Source organism: Geotrypetes seraphini, chromosome 6 (assembly GCF_902459505.1).
Source record: "Geotrypetes seraphini chromosome 6, aGeoSer1.1, whole genome shotgun sequence".
Classification (NCBI taxonomy): domain Eukaryota; kingdom Metazoa; phylum Chordata; class Amphibia; order Gymnophiona; family Dermophiidae; genus Geotrypetes; species Geotrypetes seraphini.
Window position 1 is genome coordinate 183188321 of NC_047089.1, and position 20596 is coordinate 183208916.

At 43.1% G+C, this 20596-nt stretch overlaps 1 protein-coding gene across 1 annotated transcript in view; it reads right to left on the reverse strand.

The window, feature by feature from the left end:
* GGCX (gamma-glutamyl carboxylase) overlaps positions 1-20596 on the reverse strand; it is a 98324-nt gene that overhangs the window by 29465 nt on the left and 48263 nt on the right. The window contains exons 5-8 of the mRNA XM_033948639.1: positions 19735-19813; positions 18770-18876; positions 9549-9712; positions 3669-3958 (exon numbers count right to left, since the gene is read on the reverse strand). Of these exons, the coding sequence (XP_033804530.1) occupies positions 3669-3958; positions 9549-9712; positions 18770-18876; positions 19735-19813 (640 nt within the window). The remainder of the gene's footprint in view (positions 1-3668; positions 3959-9548; positions 9713-18769; positions 18877-19734; positions 19814-20596) is intronic.

Genomic DNA, 20596 nt, shown 5'->3' on the forward strand with positions numbered 1-20596 from the left:
GGAGATATTGATGCCCCTGTATAAAAGACTTTGGTGAGACCTCATTTAGAATATTGTGTACCATTCTGGAAGCTGCACCTTCAAAAAGATATAAAAAAGATAGAGTCCAGAGGAAGGCTACTAAAATGGTGTGTGGTATGTCATAAGGAGTATGGGAACAGATTAAAGATCTCAATCTGTATACTTTGGAGGAAAGGCGGGAGAGGGGAGATATGATAGACCCATTTAAATACCTACATAATGTAAATGTGCACGAGTCATTTGAAAGGAAGCTCTGGAATGAGAGGACATCGAATGAAGTTAAAAGGTGATAGACTCCGGAATAATCTAAGGAAATACTTTTTTACAGAAAGGGTGGTAGATGTGTGGAACAGTCTCCCTAAGAGGTGATCGAGACAGAGACTGTGTCTGAATTCAAGAGGGCCTAGGATCTCTCAGACAGAGAAAGAAATAATGGTTACTGCGGATGGACAGACTAGATCAGGGATCTCAAAGTCCCTCCTCGAGGGCCGCAATCCAGTCGGGTTTTCAGGATTTCCCCAAAGAATACTCATTGAAAGCAGTGCATGCACATAGATCTCATGCATATTCATTGAGGAAATCCTGAAAATCCGACTGGATTGCAGCCCTCGAGGAGGGACTTTGAGACTCCTGGACTAGATGGACCATTTGGCCTTTATCTGCCATCATGTTTCTATGATACTAATATGTGTGATATACATGGATGAGTGTATTAATGATATACGCACGATGAGCGATATTAATGTATTAATACGTAAGATGAGTGGATATATAGGGTGAATATAGTATTTTCTTGTGATATATAGGGTGAAGATAGTGTATAATTATTGTAAACACAGTCAAAAGACTAAATGTAAAAGATATGTAAATGTATTGTACCATCATTACAGAAGCCATGTATGGAAAACCATCACAGAAACACTCTAACTTTGTATTATAACACCAATTAAAAAGATCAAGCATTGCAACATCATTACAGAAGCTCATGTAAACTGCATTGCTCATGTATGCATCGCTACTGTATCGCTCCATGGTGCAACCTCAGCTGGAGTATTGCATTCAATGCTGGTCTCCTTATGTCAAGAAAGATATAGTGGCTCTAGAAAAAGTTCAAAGAGCGACCAAGATGATAGAGGAGGTGGAACTCCTCTTGTATCAGAAGAGACTAAAACGGTTAGGGTTCTTCAGCTTGGAAAAGAGATGGCTGAGGGGAGATATGGTTGAAGTGTACAAAATCCCGAGTGGGCACTCCAGGGAAATACTTTTAAAACCAATAGGAGGAAATTTTTTTTTTCACTCAGAGAATAGTTAAGCTCTGGAATGCATTGCCAAAGGTTGTGGTAAGAGCGGATAGTGTAGCTGGTTTTAAGGAAGGCTTGAACAATTTCCTGGAGGAAAAGTCCATAGTCTGCTATTGAAAAAGACATGGGAGAAGCCACTGCTTGCCCTGGATCGGTAGCATGGAATATTGCTATTCCTTGGGTTTTGGCCAGGTTCTAGTGACCTGGATTGGCCACTATGAGAGCAGGATACTGGGCTTGATGGACCATTGGTCTGACCCAGTAAGGCTTTTCTTATGTTCTTATGCTCTGAATTGACTCCCCAGTCATTAGTATTGGTAAAAAAGCTTTCAATAAACAATCAAAAGTTTATATATGGTTGCTAAGTTTCAGTTATGACACCCTTGTAAATGTATTGTGGTCATGGATGAGCATACTTAATACTTTTTTTTACGAGTCTTCTCACTTATAGTTTTATTTAAAGAGCAAAGGCCTTCCAGAAGCATGTCTGTAAGAATTTCAGTTTGCTGTGTACTAAATTGCTTACCAGCCCACTTAACCTATTTCCTTTTCTCTTTCTTTGTTTAGATACCAGCTTCTTCTAGAGCAGTGGTCTCAAACTCAAACCCTTTGCGGAGCCACATTTTGGATTTGTAGGTACTTGGAGGGCCGCAGAAAAAAATAGTTAATGTCTTATTAAAGAAATGACAATTTTGCATGAGGTTAAACTCTTTATAGTTTATAAAACTTTCCTTTAACAGTTAAAAGGAAAGATATATAAACTATAAAGAGTTTTACCTTATGCAAAATTGTCATTTCTTTAATAAGACATTAACTATTTTTTCTGCGGCCCTCCAAGTACTCTATTTTTTCTGCAGCACTCACATTTAAAGTTTAATATCTTTTCTTTCTCAAAACTGGCACATTTCAATCACTAAATTGAAAATAAAATCATTTTCCTACCTTTGTTTGGTAATTTCATCAGTCTCTGGTTGCACTTTATTCTTCTGACTGTACATCCAATATTTCTTCCCTTCTTTCAGCCTCCTGTATGCTTCCTCTCCTCCAGACCTCATTCCCTCCCCCAACTTTTTCTTTCTTTCTCTATGTCTGTCTTTCTCTGATTCCGTGTCCCATTTTTTTGCTTTGTTTCTGGCTCCCTGTTCCCCCCCCTTCTTTCTTTCTTCCTTCCTGCCCTCCCCCATGCCACCACCGCCGGGGAATAGGCTGCTGCTACCACCATCGAGAACAGGCCGAGATCTCCACACTTCTCTTCTCCACAGGGCCGAACAACTCTCGCCACCCGACGTCAATTCTAACATCGGAAAGGACGTTCCGGGCAGCCAGGCAGCGATTGGATAGCCAGAACGTCCTCTCGACGTCAGAATTGACGTCGGGCGGCGAGAGAAGTAGGAAGATCAAAGAGCACGGTGCCGGCCTGTTCCCCGATGGCAGCGGTGAGAAGGGAAGGGAAGCAGGTTGGGCACCACTGCTCTAGACGAGCCGGACTCTAGGGAGAACAATGGAGGGTGGCTAGCTGTGCGGACCGCCCCCCCTTGGTAGGCCACTGGAGCAGCAGGTGTCTGGCCAGCTCATTCCGTTCAAAGCCGCGGGTGGCAGCTCCTTGGGAGATCCGCGCCTGCGTCTGAAGCCTCTCTGATGTTGTGATGTCAGAGAGGCTTCCGATGCAGGAGTGGATAGCGCAAGGAGCCGCCAACCCGCGGCTTTGAACGGAACGAACCGGCCAGACACGCTGCTGCTCCAAAAGGAAGAGAATGATCCAGTCCAGACCGCGGGCCACAAATAAAACTTGGAGAGCCACACGCGGGCCGCAGGTCGCGTGTTTGAGACCGCTGCTCTAGAGATATTATCTCTTGGGACTCCATCTTATGTGATCTAATAAGTAATGTGCCTATAGGATTATTTTTTGATATTTTTTCTTTTTTCTAAAATATTATTTCAATATGTAATCCACAATTTTCTTCAAAGTGACTTCTTTATGTATTATTTAAAATGCAAAAAAAAAAAGAAAGAAAAAAAGAATAGAGCAGGTCTGAAGAGGTAGGGGGAGGGCAACTATTTGAATATACAGTATATAGCTTGGCCATAAGGGATGAAGGCTGGAAGGAAGGGTCAGCATGGATTTGAGCCTGGTTTCACTTCCTCCTCACCCAATCTTGCATACAGTGATGTTGTTATAGGACATGAGATTCTGCAGGTGGCACCTATGAACTATCACATGACTAACTATTTCCTTTCTCTCCAACTCCCTTACTCACCCACTCCCCTGAACTACTACAACCAGTATAGCTTACAGATACAGACTCTGCACAGGCTGTAGGGAAGGATGGAGACTGCTCCTCTTACCTGTGTGATAAAGTGGGAATATGGCAAGAAGAACTGCTCCAGAATGTAAACTACTGTGAAAACAGCTCCCAGCTTCTGCCTCAGCCCAAGCTTCTTCTCTGCCCTCTTCTGGGCTTGCATCTGCTCTGTTCTACTTCCCTTTTCATAGATGCACTCCTCACTGCGTTGTGGAGGTTTGGCCAGTGGTAGGACCTTCCTGAACACAAGAGGGAATTTCACCACCAGCCGACGTGGCCAATCTGGGTAGCAAAAAAGGGGGCCGGTGGCTAGCATGGTGTAAGAGAACATACCTGTGAAGGAAGCAAGGGGACAGGTGGAAGTTACTTAGTTGGAGTGAAGACTGTGAAGGAAAATGTGAATAAACAGGGCTACCCTGACCCCCTCACTTCTCTTTACACTGCACAATTTAGAACATGAAGGGCATGTAACAATGGAAGAGTCACTGCACTCAACTTCGATCACTGTTCATTGAAAATCTCTACAGGAATCAAAAAGTGGCTATAAAATCCTAGTCAGTAAATACACAGAATTATAGCATATTTTTTTAAAAGTCTTTTATAGAGCCTTTCATGTACTTTTACCCATGTCCAGGAAGACATTTTTAATGACTTGCTGGAATAATTATAGTCCTTAAATTTTTCATTTATAACATTATAAAAGTGAAAAGAGTACAGGGACAAATTTAAAAAGAAAAAAAAATTCCTACATTATTTTTAGATACAAAATAGAAATTAATCTATTTTTTTTAATTTGACCCTATACTCTTTTCACTTTTTTTTTCCCCCAATTCTTTATTCATTTTTCCATCTTCCATCAAGTACACAATATTACATCAATTGAATCATACACATCACTTGAAATTCTATCTATTATCATCTTAAATATATAAATTTACCCTCTCCCCCACCCACTCTTTTCAGATATTTTATTCAAAATTTAACATACATATGCTATATTCATAAATATTGATTATACATATATTATAACTATATACCCCCAATAATTATAAATATACTTTCAATGTAAAAAGGTGTCTAATCATTACAATAAGTTGTCAATGGTCCCCAAATTTTTTAAAAATTATTATAATTCCCTTTTTGTAAAGCAATTATTCTCTCCATCTTATATATATGGCATAATGAATTCCACCAGAAGGTGTAATTAAGTCTTGTGTAATTTTTCCAATTTCTGGTGATGTGTTGAATGGCGACTCCTGTCATTATTAATAAAAGTTTATTATTATTTGATGAAATTTGACTCTTTTTTCTCATTGACGTTCCAAATAGGATTGTATCATATGATAGAGCTACATGGTTTTCTAATAAAGAATTAATTTGTGACCAAATTGATTTCCAGAAGGCCACTTTTCACTTTGATAATGTTATAAATGAAAAATTTAAGGCCTATAATTATTCCAGCAAGTCTTTAAAAATGTCTTCCTGGACATACATACACACTCTTCCCTAAAGTCTTTAAATATTCCAGAAATGATTTAGGGTTCTACTTTGTGAGGGTCTGTGTTCTGCATATATGAAAAAGACATGGTTTTCTGTTAGCGTAACTGTGCAGGATGGATACCAATTTGGCTTCTTTAGTTTTCAAGTAGGTTTATAGATATTTTAATATCCATTACAGTGCTTGGTGCTGCATTTTCCTAGGTAGGTCCTTGTTACGCGACTTGTGGATGTTACTGCTATTATGGTATGGTAGAATTTTTCTTGAGGTCCTGGGTGACAATTGTAGTGTTCTGTATTATTTCACAGTATGCTGTGAAGTACTGGATTTTAGATTTGGATTTAGATCACACCTTTCTCAGTAATAGCTTAAGGCAGGTTTGTCATTCAGGTACAGTTGGTATTTTTATCACCCTGGAGGGCTTACAATTTAAATTTTGTACCTGATTCAGTGACTTGTCCAAGATTTCAAAATAGAAGTTAGAACCCCCCCCCCCCTCATACACATAATATATACACATACATACACACACACACAAGGCTTAAACAGTTTATTTGCAACTAGTGTTTAAGCCCGTTACACTAACGGGTGCTAGAATAGATGTCTGTATGTCTGGGGTTTTTTTTTTTAAATTTGTCTCTCTCTCTCCCTGGACGCTGTCTGTCTGTCATTCTTTGTGTCTGTGTCTCTCCTAGGTCCCCTGTCTGTGCGTCTTTCTTTCTGTCTGTCTCCCTGGCCCCCCTGCTTGCCAAAGCAGCCCCTTTTCCCTCTCCCCCTGTTGTGCAATGCCTGCCTGCTTCGTGGCCTCCCTTCTGTTCCCCCCCCCCATGATTGCTGTCTGCCCCCAGCACACCCCTCCCCCAAAGCAGCCCCTTTTCCCTCTCCCCCTGGCCCCTGGTTGTGCCATGGCTGCAGGCTACGTGGCTCTCTTCTGTTCCCCCCCATGATTGCTGTCTGCCCTCAGCACAACTCTCCCCCCCAAGCAGCCCCCTTTCCTCCTGTTGTGCAATGCCTGCTTGCTCCGTGGCCCCGTCTATTCCTCCCATGATTGCTGTGTGCCCCCAGCACAACCATCCTCCAAAGCAGCCCCCTTTTTCTCTCCCCCTGTTGTGCAATGCCTGCCTGCTTCGTAGCCCCCATCTGTTCCTCCCCCCGATTGCTGTCTGCCCCCAGCACACCCTTCCCCCCAAAGCCGCCCTCTTTCCTGTCTGCTCCATAGCCCTTCTTTTTCGCTTCCCCTCCCATTCTTACCCTTACTCCATCCATCCATGGTTGCTGCCGCCGCTGCCGCTCCTGTTCCTGTTCAAAGCGGCCTGCTTAGGTTCGCGACCGGCTGTAGCGAACCTCGCAGGCCGCTCTCCATATGGTAGCATGTTCCCTCTGACGCGATCGCGTCAGAGGGAACGTGCTCCATGTGCAGAGCGGCCTGCGAGGTTCGCTACAGCTGGCCGCAAACCTCAGCAGGGCACTTCAAACAGGAGCGGCAGAGGTTGGTACGGGAGGGGGGACTCATGGACGTGTTCCCTACCGGACACTGCCGCTGCCAGCGCTGCTCCGCACCCCCTTCATCTTGCCCTCTGGTGCGCCAAGCCGGCGCATGCGCATAAGCCGCCGGCCACAGACAGACACAGCACTTGTCAGCTACCCACATCCTCTTAAGTGCGCATGGGGGAGGAAGAGAGAGAGTGAGCTTCGGGCGGTCAGCAGCCGCCGTGGCCGACATCCACCCATTTAAAAATAAGCAAAAAGACTTTATTAATTTGGAAATATTAATTGGGAAGAATACATACTTTGTAAACGGGTTTCTACCAGAGCCTCTAATGTTTATAAATTTTTATCAACACAACTAATATACTACTTTATCCTGAAGCAAAAAAAAAAAAAATAATAATAATTTTTTTCCTACCTTTGTTGCCTGGTTTCTGCTTTCCTCATGTTCTCATTTAATTCCTTCCATCCACTGTCTCTCTTCTTTCTGCGTCTTCCATTTGCTCTGTTACTGTGCCTCTCCCTTTCTCCCCCCTCCCAAATTGGTCTGGCACCCATCTTCTTCCCTCCGCTCCCCCCATAGTCTGGCATCTCTGTCTTCTTCCCTGCAAGTGTCTTCTCCCCACTCTCTCTTCCCCATTTCCTTTCAGCGTCCTTCTCTCCCCCCCATCTTCCCCATGTCCTGTCAGCATCCTTCTCCCCCCTCTGTCTTCCCCATGTGCTTTCAGCGTCCTTCTCCACCCCTTTGTCTTCCCCATATCCTTTCAGGGTCCTTCTCCCCCCTTTGTCTTCCCCATGTGATTTCAGCGTCCTTCTCCCCCCTGTCTTCCCCATGCCCTTTCAGCGTCTTTCTCCCCCCATCCTCCCATGTCCTTTCAGCGTCCTTCTCCACCCCTTTGTCTTCCCCATGTCCTTTCAGGGTCTTTCTCCCCCCTCTGTCTTCCCCATGTGCTTTCAGCGTCCTTCTCCCTCCCGTCTTCCCCATGTCCTTTCAGCGTCCTTCTCCACCCCTTTGTCTTCCCCAGTGCTTTCAGCGGCCTTCTCCCTCCTCAGTTTTACCCATTTCCCTTAAGCGTCTTTTCTTCTCCACTCCACCTTTCCTCCCTTTCTCCCTCCGTGCCCCTTACCTTTGTGGCGCTTCCCCACCCGACCAACAACAGAACAGGTCGGACAAACTTCCCTGCCCTGTAGCCGCGAATGTAAATTACCTTCTTACAGCAGCTGGAGTATTGAAGCTGCTGTAAGAAGATAATTTAGATTCGCTGCTACAGGGCAGGGAGGTTTGTCGACAGGGCCTGTTGTCGGTCGGTTGGGGGAAGCGCCACAAGGCTAAGGGGACCTGACCGGCTGTGCACACACTCCCCATGGCTGCACCCGGGGCGGACCGCCCCCCCCTTCGGAACAAGACTGCCTTTTCCCTACCTGCCCTGCCGCAAGCAGCCGACCGGAAGTCTTCCTGATGTCAGCACTGATGTCGGAGGAAGGGAGGGCTTTGCTTAAGCCCTCCCTCCGACGTCAGCGCTGACATCGGGAAGACTTCTGTTCGGCTGTGTGCTGCGGCAGGGCAGGTAAGGAGAAGGAGAGGAGATTATGCTTGCGACCCTGGGGAAGCCTGGGCCCCCTGTCAGCTCCGGGCCCCTGAATGCAGGACTGGTAGTACTGCCCTGATGGCGGCCCTGGTAGGTCCTTAGTAAAAGGAGCCCTTAGTCTGCACTACTTAAATGTGAAGAAGCAGTCTGTAGTTCACAGCTGCGGGATATCACTACTATTGGGCCAAGTAAGTTGATGGAAGATTTAAAACAGTATTACTTATTTGCTTAACCATGTTTACATCTACACTACAAATGGTATTTTGTTTAATGCTATAAGTTTTCCTTTTCCTGTAATCTTTGTCCGCTCTTCTCTGTTTGTCATGAAGAGTGTCTTCTGTATTGTGTACTATCCTATAATCATGATGGAGTTCCTTTCTAACTGTAATGTGACACTGTTGTAATTTTGTGACATTGTGTAATGTTGTTTCTGTATTTATATTGTGTTTGTAATGTTGTTCTGTGTTTGTTTTATTGTACCTCGCCTAGATTTGTGGATAGGCGGGTTATAAATTATTTTAAATAAATAAATAAAGTGTGAATTGCCTTGTTATTTGAAATTTGCTTTGAAAGGTGATATATTAAAAACTAATAAAACCATAAAACATAGATAATTCTGTCCTATTCACTCTGAAGTTGCCAAGGAAGGTGCATGGCACTAGAATCCAATCCTGGCACAGAATCAGCTATAAGCTCAAATGATCAGGAGGAAAAGGCTGAGTCATAACAAATGAATAATATGGGCTGGCATTCCCAGATAACACGTCCCACCGAGCAAGACAGAGGACAGTAGTGTGAATAGGTCTAAGGCAGGAGTCTCAAAGTCCCTCCTTGAGGGCCGCAATCCAGGCAGGTTTTCAGGATTTCCCCAATGAATATGCATGAGATCTATGCGCATGCACTACTTTCAATGCATATTCATTGGGGAAATCCTGAAAACCTGACTGGATTGCGGCCCTCAAGGAGGGACTTTGAGATCCCTGGTCTAAAGTATGGCATATAAACACAGACAGCAAGACAAAGTTGCAGTAGTAGTTCCCAAAGTAGGTTACAACTCCAAATGATGTCACAAAAGCTGTATGTGGGGGTCACAACCACATCTGCAGCAAAAGAAGGGGGCTGTCATGAAAGAAGCTCAATGGCAGTACATAGGTAGTGGTTGCATGGCACTTTAATTTTAAAATGGAGTCACATCAACAAACAGCACTGACTACAGCCTTCTAAATCCTGAAAATATGAACATGCGCTGGCTAACTCTAGCCATCTCCCCAGAATATATGTGCAAGATGGCACATGATTTGGAAGCCTCCCTCCCAATACCCTTCCCCTTCCATTATTCACACCTTACCAATGCTGAAGAGCTGCGAGTTCATGCAGTGGAAGTAGGAGACAAAGCAAAGGGTGGGTGGACGAGTGGTATCAAAGAAGAGCAGGTACCCTGCAGTCAGGTCCAGGAACAGTCCCCCTCCATGCACAATTAGCAGGCTTGTCATCTCATCCGAAAGGAAAAGCCTGCCACCAGAGTACAAACAGCATTTTTGTCAATCACTGGTAAAAACAAAACAGCCTCCATCGAGTTCACCAAGGTTCAGTCACAGCAGCCCATGATGAGATTATAATAGTACTCATACAGTCACCCACCTGCATCTACACAAATACTTGTACAACCAGCCTAAGAATGTGGCAGTAATCGTTCATTTGCACAGCCAGCCTCAAGAGTGCAGTGGTATTGCCACAACCTGCACAAGCTATTCTTCTGTGGTATCAGAGTCGCCTCCCCTCTTCAGAAAATTTTCACTTTCATTAGAACAAACCCATCGCAGACTCCATACTGTCAGATCCACAAATCTAAGATCTAGAAATCATTGGCTTATGATAGGCAAATGACCGTTTTAGACACATCTGCCCCTTGAGACAATAAAGCTGACAGTGCTGTGGGCACAGAAGACCTGAACTGTGGCTTGGAGTCACAGTTTACAGTTCAATTTTATTTAATATACCTCAAATAAAATATTTATATATGCAGTGTACAAATCAAATGAATGCCTAGATTATGATGGAAATAATTCTAAATTAATTATTTTAATAGTACAAACAACACATTGATAAATCCTCTCTACTTTGCTCTGCCCCAGTCTCACTCATGTCTGAGATTTAGTTGGGATTTTTAGCATTATGAAGTCATTTTTGCTCAGCCTTATACAACCAACTGTGCTGATCTTTACAGAAGCCGCTGTGATGAGCCTCCCAGAATTAGTGGTGCTTGGCTTCTCTCCTTCAACTGTGCTGGACTTTGCAGAATCATCTAGGCTTAGCCTCACACAATCAGTTCTGTTTGACTTCATACATTTAATTGTGTGTAGCTCTACACTGGCCTAGCAGAATATCATACGACAATAAGGATAACTGAGTCTGAGAGGCTAAGCACATCTGAGTCTGTGAAAATAAGTACAAGACTGTAAATATAAGCACAGTTGAGCTTTATGATGATACAGGACTGAGCTCGAGCATGTCATGAGTCTGAGAGGAGAAGTACTCAGCTACCAACCAAATCCATCCTAAAATGACTAGGATGAATCCAGTAGGGATACTGAATTTGTGTGCATGTACAGTCATAAAGAGAAAGGCACCATCTGGATCTCAATATCTGAATAAAGAGAACAGTCATAAAAAATGATTCTGAAAGTGAGAATTTAAACCACAAAACAGTTTGGAAGAAAATGACAAAAGTACCCAACCAGAATCACTCCTGGGCGGTATAATTTAGAAGTTTTATAATTCTACCAATTTGACAGGAAAGAAAAATTATTTTAATGAGCTGATAGAAAAATCTTGATTTGAAACTAAAGAGTTACAGTAATTGCTAAGGTTAATAGGTTAATTTTGGATTCTAAGTCCCAGTCTTTGTCTAGAATTCCAATTACTTCTGAGGAGATTGTTTGGGGGGTTGGGGGGGTTTCCCTTAAAAGATGGCCAAGATAGTGGGTAAATTTAAATCAAGTTCATTACTAGCAGAGATTGACTGTCCTCTTGTTATCAATGATTTATTGACTATTATTTCTGATGCGAGTATATAGTAAGTCCAAAAACTCTCTCGACTGTTAAAGGGAAGAAAAGATTGGAGATCTTATATGCTTATCAGGCAGCTAAATTGGATGAGGGGAGTTTGGGGATTGTTGGATACTGTGCTCACTTTTAAACACTTTAAAGTTGAATTAAAAACATTGCTGTTTTGAAGATTTATGATTAATTATGTCATTTGATATATTTTATTCTATAATTCTTGATGTTGTTCAGCCTCTTGTATGATGTACTCTGCCTAGAACTCTGAGTTATGGCAACAGTTAAGCCTCTATTGAAGAGAGATAATTTGGATGATTTTGTGTTAGAGAATTATAGACCTATTGCAATTTTGCCATTTGTGGGGAAAATTATTGAAAAAAATTATCTTGAAACAGGTAGAGCATAAGTATTAGAATGGGGGGGCACGGGGGCAATGGCAGACCTCTTGTGTGGCTCACAGTTCCCCACCGGGTTCCAAAACCCCCCTCAACTCAAAAACTACAAGGAGGGTGCTGGCGCGGCAGCAATTCTCCAGTGCTGCCAGTATCCTCCTTTGCACTGTTTTTCTGCTAAGGTCCACCCCCCTGTGAATCAACTTCCTGTTTCTGGTTGGGTGGACTGCAGCAAAAGAACTGTGCAGAGCAGGCCGTGGGCAGCACTAGCGAATCGCTGCCATGCCTGCAGCCTCCTTGTAGTTTTTGTGGTGAGGTGAGGACTGGGTAGGGAGGTCACTTGATGAAACTGGGGTTGGGGCAGGAGAAGGGAGAGATGATGAATAGGAGGAGCAGAGAGGAGAGGAATGGGGGCATGGAGATGTGCACATGGACAGAAGGGAGGGGAAGAGAGGGAAGAAATGGTGCACATGGACAGAGGGGAGGGGAAAAGAAGAGGCAGCTGCTCTTACACTCTTCAGGCCGCTGGCAGTGTGACTGAAGTAGTGAAAGAGCAGCTGTTGGGAAGAAGTGTTGGATCCCACAGGCTTTGCAATGAAGACCACTGCCATAAACTGTACTGATCCTTCAGGTTTCTGTAGCCCAAATGCATGACCTTGTATTAATGCTGCCAAGTTTCAGACCATTCTTCAAACTTCGCTAAGTCCTTTCTCATGTTATTCACATCACAAGGGTGTCTACTCTATTGCAGATTTTGATATCATCCACAGAGGCAAATCTTACCTGAGAGGCCAAAGAACCGAACCTTGAGGCACTCCACTGGTAACATCCCTTTCCTCAGAGCAATCTCTATTGACTACTATCCTTTGTTGCCTTCTACTCAACCATTTCCTGACTCAGTCCGTCACTTTGGTTCCATACCGAGGACACCCAGTTTATTATTAGCCACCTGTGTGGAACACTGTGAAAGGCTTTGCTAAAATCTAAATACACCACATCTAGCACACTCCCTCTATCCAATTCTCTGGTCATCCAGTCAAAGAAATTGATCAGATTTGTCTGACATGACCTACCTCTAGTGAATCCATGTTGCCTCAGGTCCTGTAATCCACTGGATTCCAGAAACGTCACTACTCTCTGTTTTAAAAGTGTTTCCATTAATTTACCTACCACAGAAGTCAGACTTACCGGCTTGTAGTTTCCTACTTTTTCCTTACTTCCACTTTTGTGGAGAGGGAACACTCCCGACTCTAGAGAAGCATTGAAAAGATCGGTCACTGGAGCTGCCAGACCTTCTCTAAAATTCCTTCAATACCCTCAGATGTACACCAACCGACCCTATCACTTTGTCCACCTTTAGTTTAGCTAGCTTTTCACGAACATAATCCATTTTACCGTGTCGGCTATTTTTTTTCCATTTACATCTTTGCTTTCCTGACTACTTGACCAGTCTCTCAACTTTTCCAGATATTTTTGCCTGTAATCCTTTGAGATCTTCTGTAGTTTATTTAAGCTAACCTCTTTTTCCTTACCTTCTCAGTTACTACTTTTGAGAACCAAAGCAGCCTTCTTTTCCTCTTACTTACTTTCCTTACAAAATGATTTGTTGCCCTTACAATAGCTCCTTTCAGTTTTGTCTACTATTTTCCTACTTCTTCCAGATGTTTCCATCTAAACAATTCCTTGACAAAGTGAGTTTTTTAAAAGTCTAGAACTTTACTTTTCAATGTTAAACACCATGCGGTGATCACTGGATACCATGTGGGTTCCATTACCAACTGCTGGAACAGTTCTTCTTATAGAGAATCCAGGATCTCCCTACTTCTAGAGACCCTGCAACAGGGATACCCAATCAACATTTGGCATATTAAAATCACCTATTAGTAATACTTCCATTTTACAGTTATATTCTGAATGTCTACTATTAAATCTCTGTCCACTTCTTCTATCTATGAAGGAGGCCTGTGTATTACACCAATGTAAATACATTTTCCATTCCCTCTTTCCAAATTGACCCACAGTGCTTCTTCCCTACCCTGCAGATCCTACAATTGTGTAGTTTTAATATGGTCTTTAACATATAAACACCACTCCTCCTCCTTTTCTTACTACCCTGTCTTTCCTGAACAGATTATAGCCTAGTATAACTATATCATCTCCATGAACCATGTCTCTTGTGACACTAAATTGTCACTAAATCCAACTCACTAAATACATTTTCCATTCCCTCTTTCCAAATTGACCCACAGTGCTTCTTCCCTACCCTGCAGATCCTACAATTGTGTAGTTTTAATATGGTCTTTAACATATAAACACCACTCCTCCTCCTTTTCTTACTACCCTGTCTTTCCTGAACAGATTATAGCCTAGTATAACTATATCATCTCCATGAACCATGTCTCTTGTGACACTAAATTGTCACTAAATCCAACTCAGCCTCTTCCATCACATACTTCAAGAATTAGTACGGTATACACTGCTTTCCAGACATTTCCCCTTTTCCCATTTGTGTACAGGTATTTAGTGATCCATTTACCTAAGGAGTTTTACACATTCGAGGGCTTTGAACCCCCTGCCCCAGTGATTCTAGCTTAAAGCTCTCTTCAGTAGGTTAGCCAATCTGCTGTTGAAGACATGTCTTCCCTTCTTTGACAGATGCACACCATCCCTGCTCAGCAGCCTTTGGAAAATCATCCCTTGGTCCAAGAAGCTGGAACGTTCTTGACAACACTATCCACAGTCATGCATTCATCTCCAGGATGCGAGCTTCTCTGCCCTGGCCTTTACCCTCAACAGGGAGGATCGACGAGAATAACTCCTGTGCACCTGACTGCTTCACCTTCTTTCCCAAAGCCACAAAGTAATTTTTGATACATTGGGGTACCTAGCAGTATCATTAGTGCCAACATGGATGAGTGGCATTGGATAATAGTCATTAGGCTTGATGAGTCTCAGCAAACTCTCTGTAATATCTTAGATTTTGGCACCAGGCAGAGAGCATACCTCATGTTTGGTCTGCAGATGAACGCATCTGTACCCCTCAGAACTGAATCACCAGCCACCACTACCTTAAGCTTCCTAGTGGTCATGGATACAACAACTTCGGGTATTTTGAGTTTTAGTCCTTCTTCTCCATGGGATGCTCTCATCTCCACTTCTAGTGCTACATACCAGTTCTTCAGTTCAAGGGCAGGTGGTATCAATCTTGCTGTGTCCTGTAACTTGAGCCAGCTGTCTTCTCTCAGCACAGCCTCTTCTTCTCTACTGCTAGAAATATTTGATGCCTCATGAAGCATTTCATTGATGTACCTCTCATTCTCATGGATACTTTTCAGTCTTGTCACCCCCTCACTCAGCTCCTGTACTTCCTTCATGAAGAAGACAGCTTGCACATGGAACCACTCCCTCTGCTTGGGTAACATTTTCTGTCTGCACAGAGACAGAAGCTGTAACCTGAGTAACAGCTTTGGTGACACAATGTTTCCTAGCCATACTGTGGTTGCAGAAATATTCAAAGCTGATAAAAAAAAGAAGAAAAAGCAGAAAAAAAGACCTACCAAAACAATGCCTTGTTCCTAATTGGCTGAAAAGACTATATATATCAAAAGGTCAGCCTTGGGGTGGGTGGGAGGTAATTAAATTAAACAAAGTCTTTCCTTAACTGCTATCTGTGCCCTAATCTGATCTTATGTTATGCTCTGAAATACAACCTAAAATACTAATAAACTCATGTAAACTGTTCTGAGCTCCCCTGGGAGAATGGTATAGAAAACTAACTAACTAAATAAATAAATAAAATAATCCAGACTAAAACACTATCTAAAACCCTAACAGAGACACTAAAGGCTACACTAGTGCCTGATTTTGCTGAAAAAGCAGAGTACTGAACTAAAAAAAAGTAAAAGAGAAGGATAATGAAATAACCTATTGAAGCCCAAGTTTACCTTTTCCTAAGTTTAAAAGCTAACAGGTAAGACAATCCAATGGTGATACAGTGAGCTTTGAACCCATCAAAAAATTTCTAAGATTATGACATCTGCCATCATCACCATCCACTGGAAACAGACATACCGTCTGTTACATCATACCCTTGTGAATCATGAAGAATTACTTTCAGTGTCTCCACCTGCTGGTCAACAGATACAACCCAAAAGTTCTAGACTAATCTGTGGGATGCTAAGGAAAAATCTATTCTTTGGGATATGCAACATACTTCTTAGTAACCTGAATCAGACAATATCTGAAGCAGGATGTTGGACTTGATGGAGCTTTGGTCTAACCCAGCATGGCATTTCTTATGTACTCGTACATATGATATACTGCACACTACAATCTGAACAAGAACCTTCTCCTACCTTCAAGATCAGTGTCCACCTCCAACATTTGAAAGAACCAACTAGGTCAATCTGGGATTGTCTTTTTTGAAGGGCACATTTCACATAACAGCAATAGTAATTGTTGTTAAGGCTAGATCTGGCTTTGTGTTTTTGTTTCCCATGCACAACCAGAGCAGGACATCTGAGAAGAATGGCAGCACCATTTCAAATGCTAGTACCTAATCCTTAACAGAAAACATGGATGCAAACTGAAAGGGTTGGGAAGAACAGAAGGAAAGACAGGGAAGCATAAGAGAAGGAAAGGCTGCTCTACATATAACCAGGGCCGGATTAATCAATAGGCACACTAGGCACGTGCTTAGGGCCCAAAACTGTGAGGGGGGCCCACTGAAGGAGGATGACTCACCTTGCCATCAACGGCAACAGGCCCCCCCTCCAGGCATCAACCGGAATACAGCCGGATCTCTTACTGGAAGGTCCCGCAATGACTGCTTCTGCCGGTCCATCCCCCTCCGAAGTCACTTACTTGCTCTGGAAGAAGTGACGTCGTGGGACCTTCCAGTAACAGATCCGGCTGCATTGCGGTTGATGCCGGGTGGGGGGTCCGTTGCCGTTGCTTTGGGGGAGGCGTTACCGTCAGCTGTTATAATGCTGCTTTCGGGCAAAGGAACTCAGACGGCAGAGCCAGAAGCAATGTTTGGAGGGGGGAGAGAGGAGCATGGAAGGGTGGAGGAAGAGAAAGGGGTAGGGTGGTATGGAAGGGTTGTGAGAAGGATGGTATGGAAGGGTGGTGGAGGAAGAGAAAGGGGGCAGCATGGTATGGAAGGGTGGTGGAGGGAGAGAAAGGGGCAGATGCTGATGGAATTGTGTGCAGGGAAAGGGAAGGATACTGGATGGAATTGGGTTGAAGGGAAAGAAAGGGGGCTGATGCTGATGGAAGTGGAGGGAAGGGAGAGGAGAGAGTGAAATGCTAGACCATGGGGGTGTGGGAGAGGGAAGGGAAGAAGAGAGGAGAGAGATGCCAGACCATTGGAGGAGGGAATGGAAGAAGATGGATGCCAGACCAATAAGAGTGAAGGAAAAGATGGAAGGGGAAGGCATACAGTTTCTGGAAGTGGCACAGAAGGACAAAAAATGAAAGGAAGATATTGACAAGAAGATGAGGAGAGCAGAAACCAGACAAGACAAAGGTAGAAAAAAAATCTCTATTTATTTATTTTTTTTGCTTTAGGGGACATGCATCGCTGTTTCTGTGGTGTTGCATTGTATGCAGAGTCCAGCTTCTTGGTGGTTTTATTTAACCTTTGTCTACATATTTCTATTTTATCCCCTCTTTTACAAAACTGTAGAGCATTTTTTTAGCACGGGCCGTGGCTAAAAACCATACTACAGTTTTGTAAAAGGGGGGAAGAGGTTAGTTTGTGAATACATATTCCATACTAGGTGAAGGTGTTTTCTGTAACCTGTTTGTATGAAAGACATGGATTTTTGTTAGCCTTGTTTGGCAAAATGCATCAGTAACGATTCTTGGGAATACCTTGAATTAACCCGATTTGAATCTCCTTATTTTCTGCCAATCTTCTTTTATTTAATGTTGGATTCTTTGGTGGACTGCTTGCCTTGTTGTTTCATTGCAAGTTAACATACATGGAGTGGAACATACTAGAGGAGTTACAGATTTGGTTGCTTATACATACATATGGGTTACAGTTGGTCGATGTAGAGTGAGGCGTTGTAAATTTGGTTATTAATATAGACTTATATTTTGTGTACTATTACTGCTTTACAAATATTTGAACACTTTTATATATGCATGGAAAGGGTTCAGAGGTAAAGTTCTGGGTAAATAGGTGGGAAGGGAAGGAAGGGGGATTTGTTCAGAGATGTTTGGGGGTTACATAGAAGAAAAACTGTGCACTGATATGCTAATCTTTGTTTGTTTTGAATTTTAAAAAAAGAAATACAAGTGGAAATAAAGAAGTAAATAAGAAAACAGATAAATGGGGGTGGGGCACAGCCAGGGGGGGCCCAGTGTACTTGTGTGCCTAGGGGCCCTCGAAGAATTAATCCTGCCCTGCATATAACCTCCCCTGTCTACACCTTTCCTGAACTCACAACCAAACTTCACAACCCAAATACACTCAGCCACTTACCTACATTTACACTACCTGCATACATAAGCTCTTCTCTAGAACTGTCATTCTGTATTCACACAGTCCAACCTCATAGGATAATTCTATAAAGTGGGTGCTAATATTTACATGCCAAATATGCACATAAACGTTTAGAATAATGGTATTTATGCACTGTGTGTGTACATATGCCATGTAAATGCCAAATTCCACCTAATTGCATATACTCAGCTGAAGTATGGGCAGACTCACAAGCGCATAACACAGAATACTTTAAGTTACGCATGCATCTCCAGTTTTTAGGCATAAGCACTTACACCAGCCATAGAGCTAATGCAAATGCTTGCACCAATGCACCTAAAATTAAAGGCATCTCTTATCTGGCACACTAGTATTGTATAAAGGAAAGTAGGCACCTAAATATAGACTTATCCCCTGAGCATATTCTTTTGAGCTTGCTTTTGTTTGGTTTTAAAGTTTCTTATCATATTTAATGATCTACCTTCATACTTTTTTAGAAGGACCTTGGGATTTCAAATTCCAAAGTGTAGTGGCAAAGAAATTTTTTTTTTTTTAGCCCAATACCTTTGAGTAACTAGGCAGCCTTGCTAGTGAAGAAGACACCCAAAGAAAGAAGAAACTTACTTGAAGGGGTCAAATAGCCAATGACGTGAGAGTGACCCCATGGAATATCCCTCCACCCAATCAGCATCCAGCTTCTTGATCCCAGCAATGAAGTAAACAATGAAAATCTGCAAATCAAGATGCCAAATCAGAATCATGTAATAACTTCTACTGGAGATGAGACATAGGTAGCCAATGTTGCCAAGGTTGTAGATTTTGCTATAGCAAATTGCTACATAATGCAGGTTGGAGAAAACCACATCAGACCTATTTGCATACTTATATGGGATATGAGTGAAGGGAGAGTTGAAACCACACATCAGAACCTGACTCCAAAGGAACATAGTATCATATAAGTCAAAGTTTAAAACTTTCTCTTGGGAGTCACTGTGCTGGCCATTACAATAATTATAATAAACCAGGAATAAAATCCCAACTCCCTTGAGGTGGCTTGTTGTTTTAATGAAAAGCAAATTTACTGCATGTCACCGGAATAATAACGTCATGTATACATGAAGGTCTCTGGAGGCAAGAGTAAGGAAGACAAGATGACTACATAGTTCTGCCTTAACTGCATGTTTTGGAAGACTAATGAAAAAATACACACCTGGATTTTAAACTCCCAGTCAAAACAGAAAACTATAGCAACCTTGCCTCTTTTCCTCCCCAACCCACATAGCTTCTTATAGCTACCCCCCAACATTTCCTTTGCATCTCCCCAGAAGCTGTTCAGGGTCTTAGCATTTGTTGCCAGTACATTACTTTGGGGAAGAGGAGATGTGCATCTGTTTAAATTATCAGTAAAAAGCACAAAAGGCCTAGAGTTAACAATGCTCAGAATAGCACCTACATGGCCTTCATCACTTCAGCTGCAGCCTTAAAAAGACAGGCTAGCCACAATCCTACATCAACCCAGCTCTACTTCTTCCTCTATGTGCATGCCCATCCCTCCCCCTCAATGCTGCATGCTCCTCCCCCTTCTTCACCTGTGTTCGCAGCACAGTGTAGTTCCACAATGGCACATGCACATTCCGTTTCTTGGCATTCCACAGCCCATCAATGGACCTATGAGAAAAATCCCCATAGCAGAATTACATTTATTCTTAGACTTACCATCTGCCACTTTTAGTGTCCTTCCCCGCCCCTGTCCCACAGTTCTCCCTTACCACAGGGTACACAATACGTTATCAGGGCAGTGCATGGAGCTCATCCACAATTTTGGGCGTGTCTACTTTCTGCTTCCACCTCCCTTCCTCACCTATCCCTATCAGTAGGCTCAGAGGCAGCTTTTCTGCCTCTTTAGCACAACCTAGCCATAGGCAGATAGTAATCTTCCTCCCACCAGGGGCTAAAAGTGAAAACTCCCATCCCTCATCAACCCAACAATCTCAGACAAGATGCAGAGTATGCTGTGCTGTGGTTCAGACACAGGGCAATTTCTTGTTACCATTATTTCTTACTGAATTACAAAATTATATTATTTCTTAAACAGCAGTCTTAGTGTCAAGAAGTGCTGGGCCAAATCTAGGTTCAAGACCCAAAAAGCACAGTTACTTACCGTAACAGGTGTTATCCAGGGACAGCAGGCAGATATTCTTAACACATGGGTGACGTCACCGACGGAGCCCTCGGTACGGACCTTTTTAACTAGAAGTTTCTAGTTGGCCGCACCGCGCGTGCGCGAGTGCCTTCCCGCCCGACGGAGGAGTGCGTGGTCCCCAGTTAGGATAAGCCAGCTAAGAAGCCAACCCGGGGAGGTGGGTGGGACGTAAGAATATCTGCCTGCTGTCCCTGGATAACACCTGTTACGGTAAGTAACTGTGCTTTATCCCAGGACAAGCAGGCAGC